Source organism: Balearica regulorum, chromosome 2 (assembly GCF_011004875.1).
Source record: "Balearica regulorum gibbericeps isolate bBalReg1 chromosome 2, bBalReg1.pri, whole genome shotgun sequence".
Taxonomy (NCBI): Eukaryota; Metazoa; Chordata; class Aves; order Gruiformes; family Gruidae; genus Balearica; species Balearica regulorum.
The window spans coordinates 26,212,388-26,227,019 of record NC_046185.1 but is presented as its reverse complement, the minus strand read 5'-3'; the positions used below and the strand labels follow the sequence as shown (position 1 = coordinate 26,227,019).

The following is a 14,632-nucleotide window of genomic DNA, read 5'->3' as shown; positions in this document are numbered from 1 at the left end:
GATAGTCAGGTGTGTTTTCTAACACTTCTTTAACCGGGAACTTGGATTTATCCACTGCAATCGACTCTTTCCAATTGCCCAGGAGAGGCAACCTTTAAATATCACTGTACAGAAACACATGTGTGGTCTCCTATCTCTCCACAGACCAAGGAGTGGGGTTTATAAAAACTCTTCCATTAACAGCTTTTTCCAAAGTGTCCATGATTTCCAGTGCCCTCTGTTCATAGGAGTCCCATCTGTATGTAGTCAGTCTTGTTCATTAGAATTCAGGTTTTCACTTAATGTTATTAGTAACATGCTCCTTTATGTAGGCAGAAAGTTATCAATTTTCTTCTCCAGTCTTGCCTAAAAGCATTGCTTCTAGCTAATCAGAGGCAAAGGTGTGAGTAATTTCTCACTCCTACTAATGTTGATGACTTTTTTTGCCTCCCTTCCCATTGTGTTTAGATTAATCTAGAGTTCCTTGGCACAACTGACTCCCTGTGTCTGAACACCTGGTACCAAGTTCTGTCGGCTTTAGGGTGTTTTTAGGAACTGTATCTCCTGTTGATCAATATTTTCAATGAAAATGTTTTCTGAAGAAAATGAACATAGGGTGGGGGAGTTGTTTGTTTATCATTGTGTGATAGCCTTGCTTCAAATTCCCAGCTCCTACACGCTCCTGCATTCTCCTCTCTGGCATCTGATTGCTTGTAGGGATCTTTGGCTCTGGAAAAAGGAAATATTGAAATGTTTCTTCAGTTTTGACAGCACAGTGTAACAGCCAAGTGCATGTGCGTGCACGTGTGCATGCATGTCCCCTGCCGTAATAGCTATTGAAACTCCTACCCAGTTTCTCTTGACTTTGACAGAGGAAAGATAACAATTCCAAAATATTAATAAAAATGGTCAGGCAAGACCAGGGTTCCAATACCTGCGTCTTCAGCAGCTTCTGGTTCCCTGGATGGGCAGCAGAGTCGCTGCACAAGAGCAGCACAGAGCTCTTGGGTGCTGCAGGCAGAAGGGTGTCAGGAAAAGGAGAAGCACTTCTCTGCTCTGATACATGAGGTGCCCAGAAATATCTGTGTGGCACTGATTAAGCACCCTTTCTGCAAGGGAGTCTTTCTGTGGATTATTTGGTTTCTTTTCAAGCCCCCTTCCCCAGGGAGCAGGGAAGGAGATGAGCTTGAATGTACAGCTTAGGAAGAGATACTGCAATGAAGGAGTTTCTTGTTGTCATAAATGCTGATAGTCTCTTAAACTGCTCTTTGGGGTTGTTGTATGTGGTTTGTTCAGGATTTTTTGCTTAGTTTTTAAGAAAACCATTTGATGTTCTCCCTATTTGACCCCAAAGAAGGTACTGGGAGGGAGACTAATGGCAATGGCTAGCAAACTGTATTTAGTCAGGCGGTTGGAGGGGAGAAATCACTTGTTTAAGTTTTCTTTTTTTTAAACTATGATAATTAACTTAGTCTTACAAGAACATACGAAGTTTAAGCACCATCTTCTCCCCTTCCATATTCCAATGCACACTTAAACCCAACAAAGCCTCAAAATCAAATTAGCCTCAAAGTGTATTGTGTTGGCACAGCAGTTTTCCTTTCCTTGGTGTGGAAGAGGAGTTCATTAATTCAGTTGAAATCATTTTTCATCTCACAACAAGATAACAGTTAAACTTCAAAAACAATTTTTAAAAAATCTGTTTTGTAGGACTGACTTGCAGTCATTCCACAAATAATAGGGAAGACTTTTTCACAATGAAATTTGTGGTGCCTCCCCTGTTGATGAGATGATAGGACAAAGCTGGTGTGTGGTGCCTGTCTCTAACAGAAGCTGCTGTTCTGTTCCCTGTCCTGCTTGTAGGCATCTGCCAACTCAAATGTGTACAGCTCCAGGTGGAGAAAACTGTCTTCTTTGAAGAGGAACCTTGCTATCTTGGACTGAGAAGCAACTTTTGAGCACCAAAATACAGACTTTTTTGAGCACTTGAAATGTGTCTAATATAGCTTTGTGGGAATGTGGGCAAATCATTGGTGCATTTGACTGTTTCGAGTGTCTTGTGTTACTGTACTGCCATGCCAGGATAGGTCTTATTTAAGAAACTCTTTCACTTTTGCTCTAAAGTCTTGATGCAAAGTGATAAAAGAAGTTGAAAAAGCAAGTCCTATTCCCAGACTGCTTTATATTTCACTTCTTGTTCTGTACTTGGTTTTTTACTTATACTCATCAAAGAAGGACATGTGGGTAGAAAAGACCTGTTAAAAATTGGCTTTATAAATGATGGAGTACAGTTGTGAGTAATCTTAGTCTGTAGCTTTGTGTTAGAGAGGGGCAAATATGACAGGAAGTGGGAGAGATACCATAGTAAATGCTGTTTAAAATTATGTGGGAAAAAAAAGATGGTATGTGCAACTTAAAGTAGACTCCCTTTTTGAATATGGGGGGGCTTTATCTGTTTGTTCTACAGCCTGTCTTTCCAGGAGAGAACAATTCCTCCTCTCTATTGGCAGGAGAGCTTATCCTTGCTATCATTTTCTGAAATCCTGCAGACTGAAGAAGGATATGGGTTTGGGACTCTGTTTTGTTTCTTGGTTATCCACAATGGTGCCTTCTTACCAGATTCTCAGAATGCTTCTGCTTAACAGCAAAAACCTCAAGTTGTTACTTCTAATAGGTAAGGTTTAGACAAGGTGCCATTTGTCAATTTTGTTGAAGTGGTGAGATATTTATTCTACTTTGGGATTTACTTGTTCAGAAAGCATGTGGTATATCCTCCTATTTCTGGAGCTTCTAGCTGGTGGTTTGCTTCTCTTCCTTCCCCAAATCTGCCCCTAGAGATTAAAGAAGATATTAATTAAAGAGGACAGGGCTCCAGTCTCTTCCGCATGCAAAAATGTATCTGTCTGTCAAACATACATAATGCATGAGTATATTAAATATATATGCCCTTATTATGGGGTCTCATGTCCCCAGACACTTTCTGGCGTGACCTCATACTCCCGCAGGTGGCAGTAGTTAGAGACCAAGGCAGAACAGCTAATGTATCCCAGCAGGAAAATGGATTAAATCTTCCCCTGAGAAAGGACTTACCATCAAGGATAACATGAAATCTTGTTGCTCTAGCAGGAAGCCAATTAGAAATCTGTTTGGTGATGATTGACTTAACTCCAGCATAAAGATTTAAATCTTGACAAGAACAGTCCAGCATTTCCCTATGGAGTCTCTCAAGTTGAAGATATGGGGAATATAATTTTAACACTGATATCTGAACCATACAGTAAGTGATTGTGATTAATGAGTTTTCTATATTGCTTGCTTTTTTCCTGCCGCTCTTGTATGCTGAGGAAAAAGAAAATAACTTGTACTGTATTTTATAGATCACAGATTTTCAGATCCAGAAAGAGTGAACTACAAATTTGAAAGTGGGCCTTGGTAAGTACCTTCTCCCTCTTCTTCCTGTGCCTGCCCACCCCCTTTTTTTAGATGGTGTTTAGATAAGATGTACTTTTCTGTATTTCTAATTTGCAAATAGCTGTTACCATTATTCTTATTTTTCTTACCACTGCTGTAGGGATAAACTAGCTGCTTTAAGTGGGAAAGGGAACAGATATTCTATGATCAGATGCAAGCCAGTTTTCTTGCTAGGCTTCAGTGTTGCTTGTTAGCTGCTGGTAGTTTGGGGTTCTGCTAATAAATGCTTATAACAGGTGTTAAGTGTGCTATGCTATTAACAAAGAATGCAAGCATTTTTGTCAAAGTAACCCTATTGGTACTAACTCTTATATTTTTCCTGCAATTTGCTTCACAGTTACTGAATACACATAATGATTATTTTTTTTGTAGGGAAGAAACATTTCCATAAAGATACTGTGTTACCAGGAAATTACTTAAGCTATGATGATTGTGTTCTTCCCAAATACGTTTTAAACATAAAGCTTCATCTACTTTTGATGACTGATTTGTTGTTGGGTTTTTAAAATGTAATCATGCTTTTATTTGTGCGAATACAGATTTTCCTCAGTGGTTTGCTGGATACTCCCTCTGCAGTACCACAAGAGGCTGGTGTTAAACTGGCCTTGTTTAGATTCCCATCTTGCCTGAACACTTACTTCCCTCTTCCAGATTAAGGAACAGTAGATAATGCTCACACTTCTTCTGAGCCTAAAGAAGCAAGAAAAGAATGCAGCAATATTGGCAGAAAGCACCCAGTGAGATTAGTTCAGGGCTTATTGTTCTAAGCTGCTTTTGTTTCACTAACAAAATCCTGGGATGAGGTGGAAGATTCCCATCTTATTTGTAGTAGTGAGAAATACAGAATTAGGAGGTGGGGGGGGGGAATAGCTTGGGACACACCCCCACAGAAAAGTCACCTGATAAAATAGAAGCAAGAAACATGACCCTGCTATAACAGGGCATACCTTTTGTACGAGGGAGTCCTCTGCGGCTTAAGAACACTGCATCTGCTTAATCAATCCCATAGTGTCTTCTGTGTGAAAACCTGTCCTTGCAATAGCTAGAAAGGCAGCCTTGGGTAGCCGTAAGTGTTTTGTTCTACGTGGTGCTTTAAGAGACTGCAGAAATGACCAATTAAACTGGGCTATTCCCATGCTAAGCAGCCAGTGTAGCCTGTAGCTCTGTTAGTCTCTAGTAGCACAGGGATGGCCTGAACAAGCACTGTTAAGGCTAAACTCTTTGGGCAAGAGTCCTCTCTGTGTTGAGTATAACCCTGCACAGATTTGGTCTTGGACTGTAACCTGCTTTTACACACTGTCAGAGTACGAATAGTAAGCACTAACCTCAGTTACATTTAACTGCTCTGCTTCACTTAGCTAAGATTAGCAAGTTTAATTTTATATCAGTAACCCTGTTCAAACAATGAAGAAGCACAAAGCATTGCTATGTCAGGAGTGGGGAGTAAATTGGAAACATGCTCAAAGAAATAAGAGCTCAAGGAGCGAATGTGGTGAAGTAGGAAAGGGGAGCTGAGAAAGGGGCAGCTTAAGAGAGCGGATGTTCCCTGAGGAGATACACGTGCAGTGGCTTTGGATGGTGGTGTTGCTTAGCCCTCGCTGCCCTGGCAGTGCTGCCCAGCAGACACGGAGCAGGGGCAGAAGCCTGTCCCTGGAGCACAGGTGACAAGCAGGGAGGGCGGTGTGCGGCAGATACTACAGGCAGATGTCTCTGCATTACTCCCTCTTTCTGTGCCTGCAGCAGCAAGATGGAACTTGTGGATGACAATGCTGTTATCCGAGCAAGAGGATTGCCGTGGCAGTCGTCTGACCAAGACATAGCGAGGTTCTTCAAAGGGCTAAATATTGCCAAGTTAGTAGCTAAGAATTTGCCTCTACATTTGTAGTACTTTGCCTGCATCAGTCACGGAGTTTTATCCCTTTTAAATCCTGCAGGGGAGGTGCTGCACTCTGTCTCAATGCCCAAGGTAGGAGGAATGGGGAAGCTCTCGTGAGATTTGTAAGCGAAGAGCACAGAGATCTAGCGCTACAAAGGCACAAGCATCACATGGGGAATCGATACATTGAGGTGCGTGACGCTGGCTTAGAAATCCTCCTCTCAAAAGGAGTGCAAATAGGATGCCAATCGCATGTTCTCTTTTCTTTACTTAGGTATACAAGGCAACAGGTGAAGACTTCCTTAAAATTGCAGGAGGTAATTTTTAGGGAGTGGGAAGGGAGGGTTTGTTCCATCAGCACCTGTAACTTACTTCTGGCTGTAAACTGCTCCTGTTGGATGTTGCCTTTCATTTTCTTTCTTTGAACAACTAGTTGGCTGGTGTGTTGATTACTATGTACACTGCTAGCAACAGTTCAAGGCGTTCCATGATTTATCTATCCATCTCTCTTCCACATTCTTGCCATTTTCAAGCGGCCTATCAAATAAGGATGTGATCAGGCAAGGTGATCTTGCATATGAACTTAATTTGTTAGGTCATTTTAAGTGAAGGGACCTAAATGTTATTGAATGCTGAAATTCAATTCAACAAAACCAGAGTTGTTTTTCAAAACAGTATGACTGCTGTTGCTGTGGAGACTTGCGTGTAAAAGCAAACAGATATCACAGTGTAAATAACAAGGGATTTATGGAACTGATTTTCTTAAAATCAAATCTTTGCTTCAAACTAAAGGGGGACTATAGCAGGAATACATATTTAAGGGGAATATTGAAATATTTGTAGCCTCAAATTGAAAGGCTGCAAATCTTGCTCTACAAAGTCTCCCATGTCTCTTTTCCTCCCCTTTATGACTGCAAGCACACTAAATTTGAATTAAGATCCAATAAGCTGTTATGTATCTACAATACTACCTTAAGGTCCTTGTTGGTTCCTGATGGAGACTTGGTCTGGGGATTGTAAATGACTATCTGGATGTTTGAGGTTGAGGTTTTAGAGTGGGAGAGGCTATTAAGCTGTCAAATAAATAGCTGATTGATAGGCTTAGTAATTGTTATATCATTCAAAGGGAAGACATTGCACATGGACACTGGTGGTGCCAGACACACACCCTTTTTCCCCAAACAACTTTGCAGAATGAGCTGGCTGTAAGTGAAAGGACCATATTAAGATGTGAAGTTGGTTAGCAGCTAGCTTGGTTAGGGTAGTGTTGTAAGTATGAGCATCAGTGGTCTTCTAGAGATACTGAAAGTAGAATTAGCAGACTTTGACAGTTTTATCAGGATAGGATGAAATTCCTGAGCTGTTTTCAACATGTCCTTCCAACCTTCTTTCTCAGCACAATGGTCTGGGTACTTGGTTACTATGTAATACGGCTTCAGAGCATGCCAAAGGTATTCATAAGGTGGAAAGGCAAGGTGCACAGTAGTGCAGATATTGCTCATGCAAGAGATTCAGATTGTGCTCTCCTTGGGCTGTGAACATTGTAAGTACTTTCTATTTTCCCTTTGAATAAGGATGAAACTCTTCCAAATTATGAAGTAATATTGTTAGACTCCAATAGGAAGTATCCTATACAATATTTCTAGTTTATGAAAGTGGGACATCTTTTCTTGACTTTGGAGGCAAATGTTGTTCTACACGCTCAAAAACTGTGGTGAGGAGGAGGTAGCTATGCCAGGCTTGCTCATGATTTTATGTGGCTGCCTAGACTTAAGAGCTTCTGTACTTCTTTGTTAAAGGCACTTCCAACGAGGTTGCGCAGTTCTTGTCGAAAGAAAACCAAGTGATTGTCAGGATGCGAGGTCTTCCTTTCAACGTAACAACAGAAGAAGTGCTGACGTTCTTTGGCCAGCACTGCCCTGTAACGGGAGGAAAGGAGGGAGTCCTGTTTGTCACGTACCCTGACAGCAGGCCAACAGGGGATGCCTTTGTGTTGTTTGCTTGTGAGGAATATGCACAAAATGCACTGAAAAAGCATAAGGACTTGCTGGGGAAAAGGTACATCGAACTCTTCAGGAGCACTGCAGCAGAAGTTCAGCAGGTGGGTGTAAAGCTTACAAACATTGGCCTCTCCTAATCCAAACTCCTACACTGGCATATGGTAGTGGAAGCAAATACTGCTTGGCCATGACTTGAAAGCTTCTTTTCTTTTCTCTTGCTCTCAACTGTTGCTGGAAAGAGTACTGTCTGAATTTCCATGAGGTTTTACTCCCTCTAAGTGGAAGATCTTGTGGTATATGGATGTTCTCAATCATATATACAACCCTTTGGGGGTTTGGCTTCCAGTAGCCTTGCAAACAGCAGTTATAACAGAAAGTTTATGTGGGTCTGGTGCTTTACACTACAGATACTGAATTTAAGTCCAATGATGGTCTATTCAGGAGGAGCTTTAGCAACAAATCTTGATTTAGAAGACTTATCTTTAGTTACCAGCACAGAAAACTGGAGCCTCTTGATGTAGTTGTCCTCTTCAGAGCAATGTATCTGAAGAGTCTTACAAATTGCCTCTAAGGGCAGGTCTCAGTCACCTTCTGCCAGCACTGGCTACGTAGCAGAGGGTGGTAGGATTTTCACAGAATCATAGAATGGTTTGGGTTGGAAGGGACCTCAAAGATCATCTAGTTCCAACCCCCTTGCCGTGGGCAGGGACACCCTCCACTAGACCAGGTTGCCCAAAGCCTCATCCAGCCTGGTCTTGAAGACTTCCAGGGAGGGAGCATCCACAACCTCTCTGGGCAACCTGTGCCAGTGCCTCACCACTCTAACAGTAAAGAATTTCTTTCTAACATCTAATCTAAATCGACCCTCCTTCAGCTTGAACCCATTACCCCTTGTCCTGTCACTACACTCCCTGATAAACAGTCCCTCACCATCTTTCCTGTAGGCTCCCTTCAGAAACTGGTAAGCCACAATTAGATCTCCCTGGAGCCTTCTCTTCTCTAAGCTGAACAATCCCAACTCTCTCAGCCTGTCCTCATGGGAGAGGTGCCATTTTCTGAAACTGGACCTGACGAGTGCTTCCTCTTGCATTAACATGGCTTGATGGACCATTGATTGCAGTTATCCTATCAAGGAAACTTGAGGATAGGGCTGAGAGGATTGTGTATGTATGTTTCTGAAGATTTGTAGAGCTTCAGTTGAGGTCATTAACTTCCTTCTAAACATGATTCTAAAAGGTTTCATCTATGATGCAAGCTATGGTCAACCGATAACCGTGTCATTGTAACCAAGCAACGGGGCAGCTCTGATTGCCTAAATATAGAGAGTTTTCAGTGCCTCATTTGAAGGGTGACACTAATGATGAGAAGGCATAGCTGCAACACTCGCTCTTATCATTGTATTTTTCTCGAGTGCTCTCATAAGTTTCTTTGTTTAGCAAACCCTTCTGATAACTGTAGAAATGTAAATGAATCTTAATCTTGCTCAGAGAAAGTTAAAGGGTAGTGATTGAATAGTCAGTGAACTTTTGACCAGGCGGGGTTTTTACTGTTAAAACTAGTAACAAGAAATCTCAAAGCATGACTGTTACAGATCCTGTGACTCGGTCACACTACCTATGTTACTGATGGACTATTGCATCTCAAGTTAGGGCTGTTTGGTAGTGAAATATGCTTCTAGTTCTCAGACTCTCCTAAAGTTTTGCAGAGGAGATATATTTAGGTAGAAATGTAACCATGACTCTCTAGATGGTAGAATGCTTTGGGATATTTTCCCAATAAAAATACTGTAGAAGTACAGGCTTCATGTTCTAAGAGGTCTTCTGAGAGTTGCATAACAGTTCAAGTAAATCCTCCAAAACAAAATGATCTTTTTCAAAAAAGAATGATCCAAAGATTTACTTTAAAACATCTGAATTCTAAGCACTGCTGTTGTGGTTTAAGCCCAGAATCTAGCTCACTTGTTTTTAACATACTGCCCAGAATGAAAACAGATGGCATTGGTGATACATTCAGTTCCTCTGAGTTGAAGAATGAGTATGGAGGCTTTCTGTAACCTCTGTTTTTCTGGTTTGCACAGGTGCTGAACAGGTACTCTTCCACACCTCTCATTCCTCTCCCAACACCTCCTATTCTTCCAGTATTACCTCAACAATTTGTGCCTCCCACTAACGTCAGAGACTGCATACGTTTGCGTGGTCTTCCTTATGCTGCTACTATAGAGGACATCCTGGAGTTCTTGGGGGAGTTTTCTACAGATATTCGGACCCATGGAGTTCACATGGTACTAAATCACCAGGTTGGTAGGCACCATGTTGGCTGGCACACTGTGTAGCCAGTCTGTGCCAACTGCCTGTATGTGCAAACACTGTCTTCCTCATGACACCAACAGGGAAGCACCTTTAGGATTGACACTACTGGCATTAATTGGCCTCCAGCTCTCCTCTAAAAGTGTACCAGCAATAAATGGCTGGTTTATTTGAACCCTGCTGCTGCATTTGCTGTAGAGTGGTTTCTGTTACTGAGACCCATGTGCCTAAAGCTAAGCCACAGTCTTGGAGGGGCTGATGTTCCCAGAGCAGCAGTTGTGATCTGGACTGTAGGAGGCTTGAGCTGAAGAGTCCTGCTCAACAGCATGCCTGATTCCTCCTGAACCAGGCCAGGAGCATCTTCAAAATAAAGGTGTGGACAGTGCCAGCTCTCAGAGGGGTGGTTTGCCCCTGCCTTGCTGAACAGTGTGCCTCAGGTATATTTGAGGACAAATGGGAATGTGGCCTTTCAGAGACAGGATTGCCTATGGCATAAGTCAGCTGCTGAAGTTTTGGGTTTCCTGAACTGTATGGTTGCTTTCTTTAACCAGTCTCAGCTAAGCACCCAGATTAACAGCTCATTGACATGTATAAACAGTCACATCTTTGCCATTGTTTTCTGGAAGCAGTTTCTACCAAAACGTTTTAGACAAAGGATTGTGCCTTCCCTTGATCGCCTTTATCTGCATAGTCTTGTGACTTTAGAGGGAGGAGACAGCAGCTCCTCCAAGTCTATGGAAATGCCCTGAGTGGTTGCACTGATTACGCTGACTATTGTGGTATAAAAATGTTTCTTACAAAACTGTTTTGGTTGACACTAAGCCGAAGCTGAAACTACAGAATTCTTCCTTGTCCTGGAGGAGGGCTTCTGTGTCTTGCAGGCATGGGGAGGGAGAAGGGACTATAGTTATTCCAGTACCTCTCTGTCTGTGAGGACTTGATTTAGCCAAGGCTGAAAAACTATAAGGAATGTGCAGGGTTGGCAGAGGCAGATGTTAAAGCACAAGCAATGGTTTACAGTAGTGTCAGTCCTTGCCAGCAGTAACAAAAGAACCTGGAGGAAGAAATTGGTGTGTGTGTGTATATAGTCCTGAGGACTGTCTGCTTCTAACAACACAAATTATTGCTAGGCAGCAACTTCATAGGAGCTCCGGAAACATTTATTTTTGTCTGCCCTATTTGCAGGGACGTCCATCGGGAGATGCTTTCATTCAGATGAAATCTGCAGACCGAGCTTTTCTGGCGGCACAGAAGTGTCATAAGAAAACTATGAAGGACAGATATGTTGAAGTCTTTCAATGCTCTGCTGAGGAGATGAACTTTGTATTAATGGGGGGCACTTTAAATCGAAATGGCTTGTCCCCGCCACCATGTAAGTTACCATGTAAGTTTTGCATGGGTCTTGCCAATACTCTACGCTATGTGCGGGTAGGTGTTGGAGCTGCTTCCTTGACTCTGATTCTGGTTCTTGGAAAGGAGTGTCAGGTGGGGGTATTAAAATAAGGTCTTTTCATCTTAAATCATCAGCAGCTTGCAATCATTATTTTTCCCTTTGGTTGTGAATTACTATGACTGAAGAACTACTTTAAAATTACCCTTGCTTTTCCAGTGGCAAACTTCCTTTCCCCTCCCCTCCCTGAAACTTCACTTGGCCAGGGTGAGCCATGACTCTGAAAAGTAATTTGTAAGCCCTGCCTAGAACTTAAAGAACAGTTTCCTGTTTGAACTGATTTGTATTTACACTTTTCATCATGGTGAACATGTCAAGTAAAAGCCCTTCCCTTTTCACTTCCAAAACTTAATTTATGAAACAATTGGTAATGTTCTCCTTTGGGACTTAACCACAAGTGTTCTGTCTATTGAACCCCTACTGACTGAACTCTTGCTTTTTGCTGTTCCTACAGAATTGAGATTGCCCATGTGGGAGGAAAATACACGTAGCTTTGGCCTCAGAGAATTGCAGAAACTGTATTTCATGTAAAATTATGCTCCTCAAAGCTACCAGAATGAACATGGACTTCTAGACAAACATTATGGGGAAGTGCTTTAAGAGTTTAAGGGCCACCTTACTAAGTATATGTACCATATAAATCTCAGCCTACGGGGAAAAATAATACTTTGCTTCCAGGATCATAAATGGCAAGGTAGTAGAGTAGGAGCTTTCTCTCTTTCTATGCAAATATATCGTTGTTGGCTTTTCTAAGAAATGGCCTCTAAATCCTAGCCAGAGCTGCCAATATGGCAACAAACTGCTTGGGTGTGGTTCGTTTGGAGTGTGATTCAGCTAATCCTTAGGAGATGTTTTCCAGGTGACTAGCATTTTTTTCTTTTTGCAATGCAAGTATCCTTCTGAGCAAGGATCTGCAGTATGTAGTCCTATGTGTGGCAGCTGTTCCAGTCAGGGGTTGGAAGCTTCTCTTGAGAGCTCCTAGGACAGGTTCTTAGGCAGAGCTCTGAACTTTGGGGACTGTCAGGTGACAGTGTTCCCATTTTCAACCACATATGCCAGTGATGAAGCCCTTTTGGCTCTCACTGTCCCATCCCCATAATGCAGTGAGATGCTGTCACTTTAAAGAAGCTTCTCTTTTTTCTTTCTCCCCTCCCTCAATCAGAGATATGTTCACTTTATGGCACTGGGGAAGAGGAGGGGGGGAAAGGAAAACAGTGGCAAAGGAAGAGAGTGAACTCTCATCAATGCAAATTCGTTTGAGGCCTCAGATCTTGTTGAAACCCCACAAAATACACCTTTTTTTTTTTAAAAAAAAAAACACCTCAGTCTTAACACTCGAAGCTGTGAAGCCATGACTTTTCTCGCTCTGCTGTTGGTTAATTGAAGACAGAGCTGTTTCAGGGATAGGGAGCGTCAGGATGAAAAGGTGCCCTCTGCTCTGGGGAATGTTAGGCAGATCTTCAGCACAGAAGTTTCCCTCTTACAGTGGAGAAGTCTCACATTTCCTGATTGGAGACTTCATCAAAATCTGAGCCTAGACAAGAAAAACTGGCCTCTTCAGAAATAGACCCTATTCCCAGAGCAAGAGGTGGCTTTTTGTGTATGACTGACTTTGCTTTTGACTGGGGGGGGGGGGTGGGTGGGCACAACACTTGTAGGTAAGCTCATGTTGGTGGCTCAGATATTATTTTTCTGTGATGAGAATGAGAAGCTTGTGAAGGCTCTCTACTTACTGCAGAGTTCAGCTAATGAAGTCCATATATATGCTGGAATTCAAAAGGTCCTAATCTATTTTCCATTTGTTCCCTTTAGGCCTTTCACCCCCTTCCTACTCCTTTCCAACTCCTGCTGCAGTTGTGCCAACAGAAGCTGCTCTGTACCAACCATCTATGCTCCTGAACCCACGAACGCTCCAGCCCTCCACAGCGTACTACCCTGCTGGGGCTCAGCTCTTCATGAACTACACAGCCTACTACCCCAGGTAAAGCAGAAGAGAAACCAAGCAGGAACAAAGAAGTCTTTTTTTTTTTTTTGCAGCAAATGCACAAAGCTCACAAAAGAACATTGTCTGCCATGCTAAAGGCTTGTGCTACCAAGAACAGCTTGTTCGGTATCTTGTTCAGGGAAACAATTTCAGGATGTCTAGGGATTTCCCAAGTTTTAGAGTATTTCAGGTAGTGATGATCTTTTTTTAAAAAAAACAAAACGTAAGTCACACAGTTACAGTGGGATTTTTGGGTTGTTCCCCCCCCCCAAGATGCCTCTTAAACTTGTTAGTTTGCATTGTCGTGCCCTCAGTGGGAATTGGTGTGTGTAGCACTCCTTCCCAAGTCTGGAAAGAAGCCCTTGTCCCCTCTTTAGAACGGGTGGATTGGGGTCTGCTCTAACAACTTTGGAAATTCTGCCTCTTTGTTTTTGTAATAAAGTAGCTTCTGACCTTTATGGTGAAAACTCTGTTTACTTATTTATAAAAGTACTGCATTGGAGCATATATGTATTGAATGCATGTGTAAAGCATATAGAGGCATATATTCTTCCTAACTTCATAAACACATCTCAAAGGGCTTTTGGCTCTTCTGGATATATTAGTTATTTTCTACAGAACAAAAACTCTGATACCATTTTCCCTCTTCAGTCAAGAGGCCTTGGAAAGAGCCATGTTCCCTGTAAGCTATAAACCATTCCTCGTCTGTTAGGAAACCTGCTAAAGAATTCAGTTCTTCTGTTAGATTCCAAGCAGTGCTTTTTATGTCTGGAGAAGGGTCCAAATAGCTACTGGTGAAGTTGTTGAGCAATGTGGACTCTCTAGTACCTGTAAGATAACAAAGGTTTTCTATTACTTTACACTAAACCAGTATGTCTGTGAGCTGCCTGTTGTGTTGGGTTTTTTATTAAAATGTTTTCTTCACTCATGAGTTAATTTCTATAATGCTTTCAATGTCTGTCTTATGGTTATGATAATGTGTTACCAAACTCAGCCTCTTTAATGTAAGATCAAGAAAAATAAAATTCCAAACTTGCACTGGCAATATAAAACAAGTTTCTCAATAATAGTTCTATGTCATGAGAACACAGTAGCAGTAAAAGTTTGTAGTGAGTTTGACATGTTGTACTTCTTAAAGCAATAGTAGGCTGGCCACTGCAGGCAAAGTGTCAGGCCCTACAGAGATCTCTCAGTGAACGGGATCCCACATGAGTCCCAACACTGGCTGCTTGGGCTGTGGGCATGTGTGTTGGTTACAGACCGATCAATCCCAAGTCCCAAAATATCCTTTTTATGTTTTTTTATCTGGCTGGCAGTTGTATGCTATTCTTAAGAAACCATTCCTATGTAGCTTTTGTGCTAATTTCAAGTACCTCCCTTTTAAAAAAAATAAGGTAAAACTTCTAGAGTCAACTCTACTTCTTTCCACGTTGTGAGATCTGGTCTTTAGATACTGCTTTTCTATCCAGAGTAAATGTTTGATCCAGAGACAAATTCCATATATTTCAATAGAAGCGGTGATTCTTTGTAGCTGATATTTTGGGTTTTTTCCTGAAAAACTAAGCC

The 14,632-nt window shown here is 41.9% G+C and overlaps 1 protein-coding gene across 3 annotated transcripts in view; it reads left to right on the top strand.

Annotated features, from left to right (window-relative positions):
• Nucleotides 1–14,632, top strand: part of ESRP1 (epithelial splicing regulatory protein 1) — a 33,316-nt gene that overhangs the window by 8,888 nt on the left and 9,796 nt on the right. Inside the window, exons 5-13 of one of the 3 annotated variants that reach the window (XM_075743701.1) lie at nt 3,158–3,256; nt 3,357–3,411; nt 5,191–5,301; nt 5,385–5,517; nt 5,601–5,643; nt 7,126–7,427; nt 9,404–9,622; nt 10,818–11,004; nt 12,895–13,063. In XM_075743701.1, coding sequence (XP_075599816.1) covers nt 3,158–3,256; nt 3,357–3,411; nt 5,191–5,301; nt 5,385–5,517; nt 5,601–5,643; nt 7,126–7,427; nt 9,404–9,622; nt 10,818–11,004; nt 12,895–13,063 — 1,318 coding nt within the window. Of the gene's footprint in view, nt 1–3,157; nt 3,257–3,356; nt 3,412–5,190; nt 5,302–5,384; nt 5,518–5,600; nt 5,644–7,125; nt 7,428–9,403; nt 9,623–10,817; nt 11,017–12,894; nt 13,192–14,632 lie in introns of those variants that run through there. The other 2 variants (XM_075743700.1, XM_075743702.1) reach the window with 2 other exon arrangements.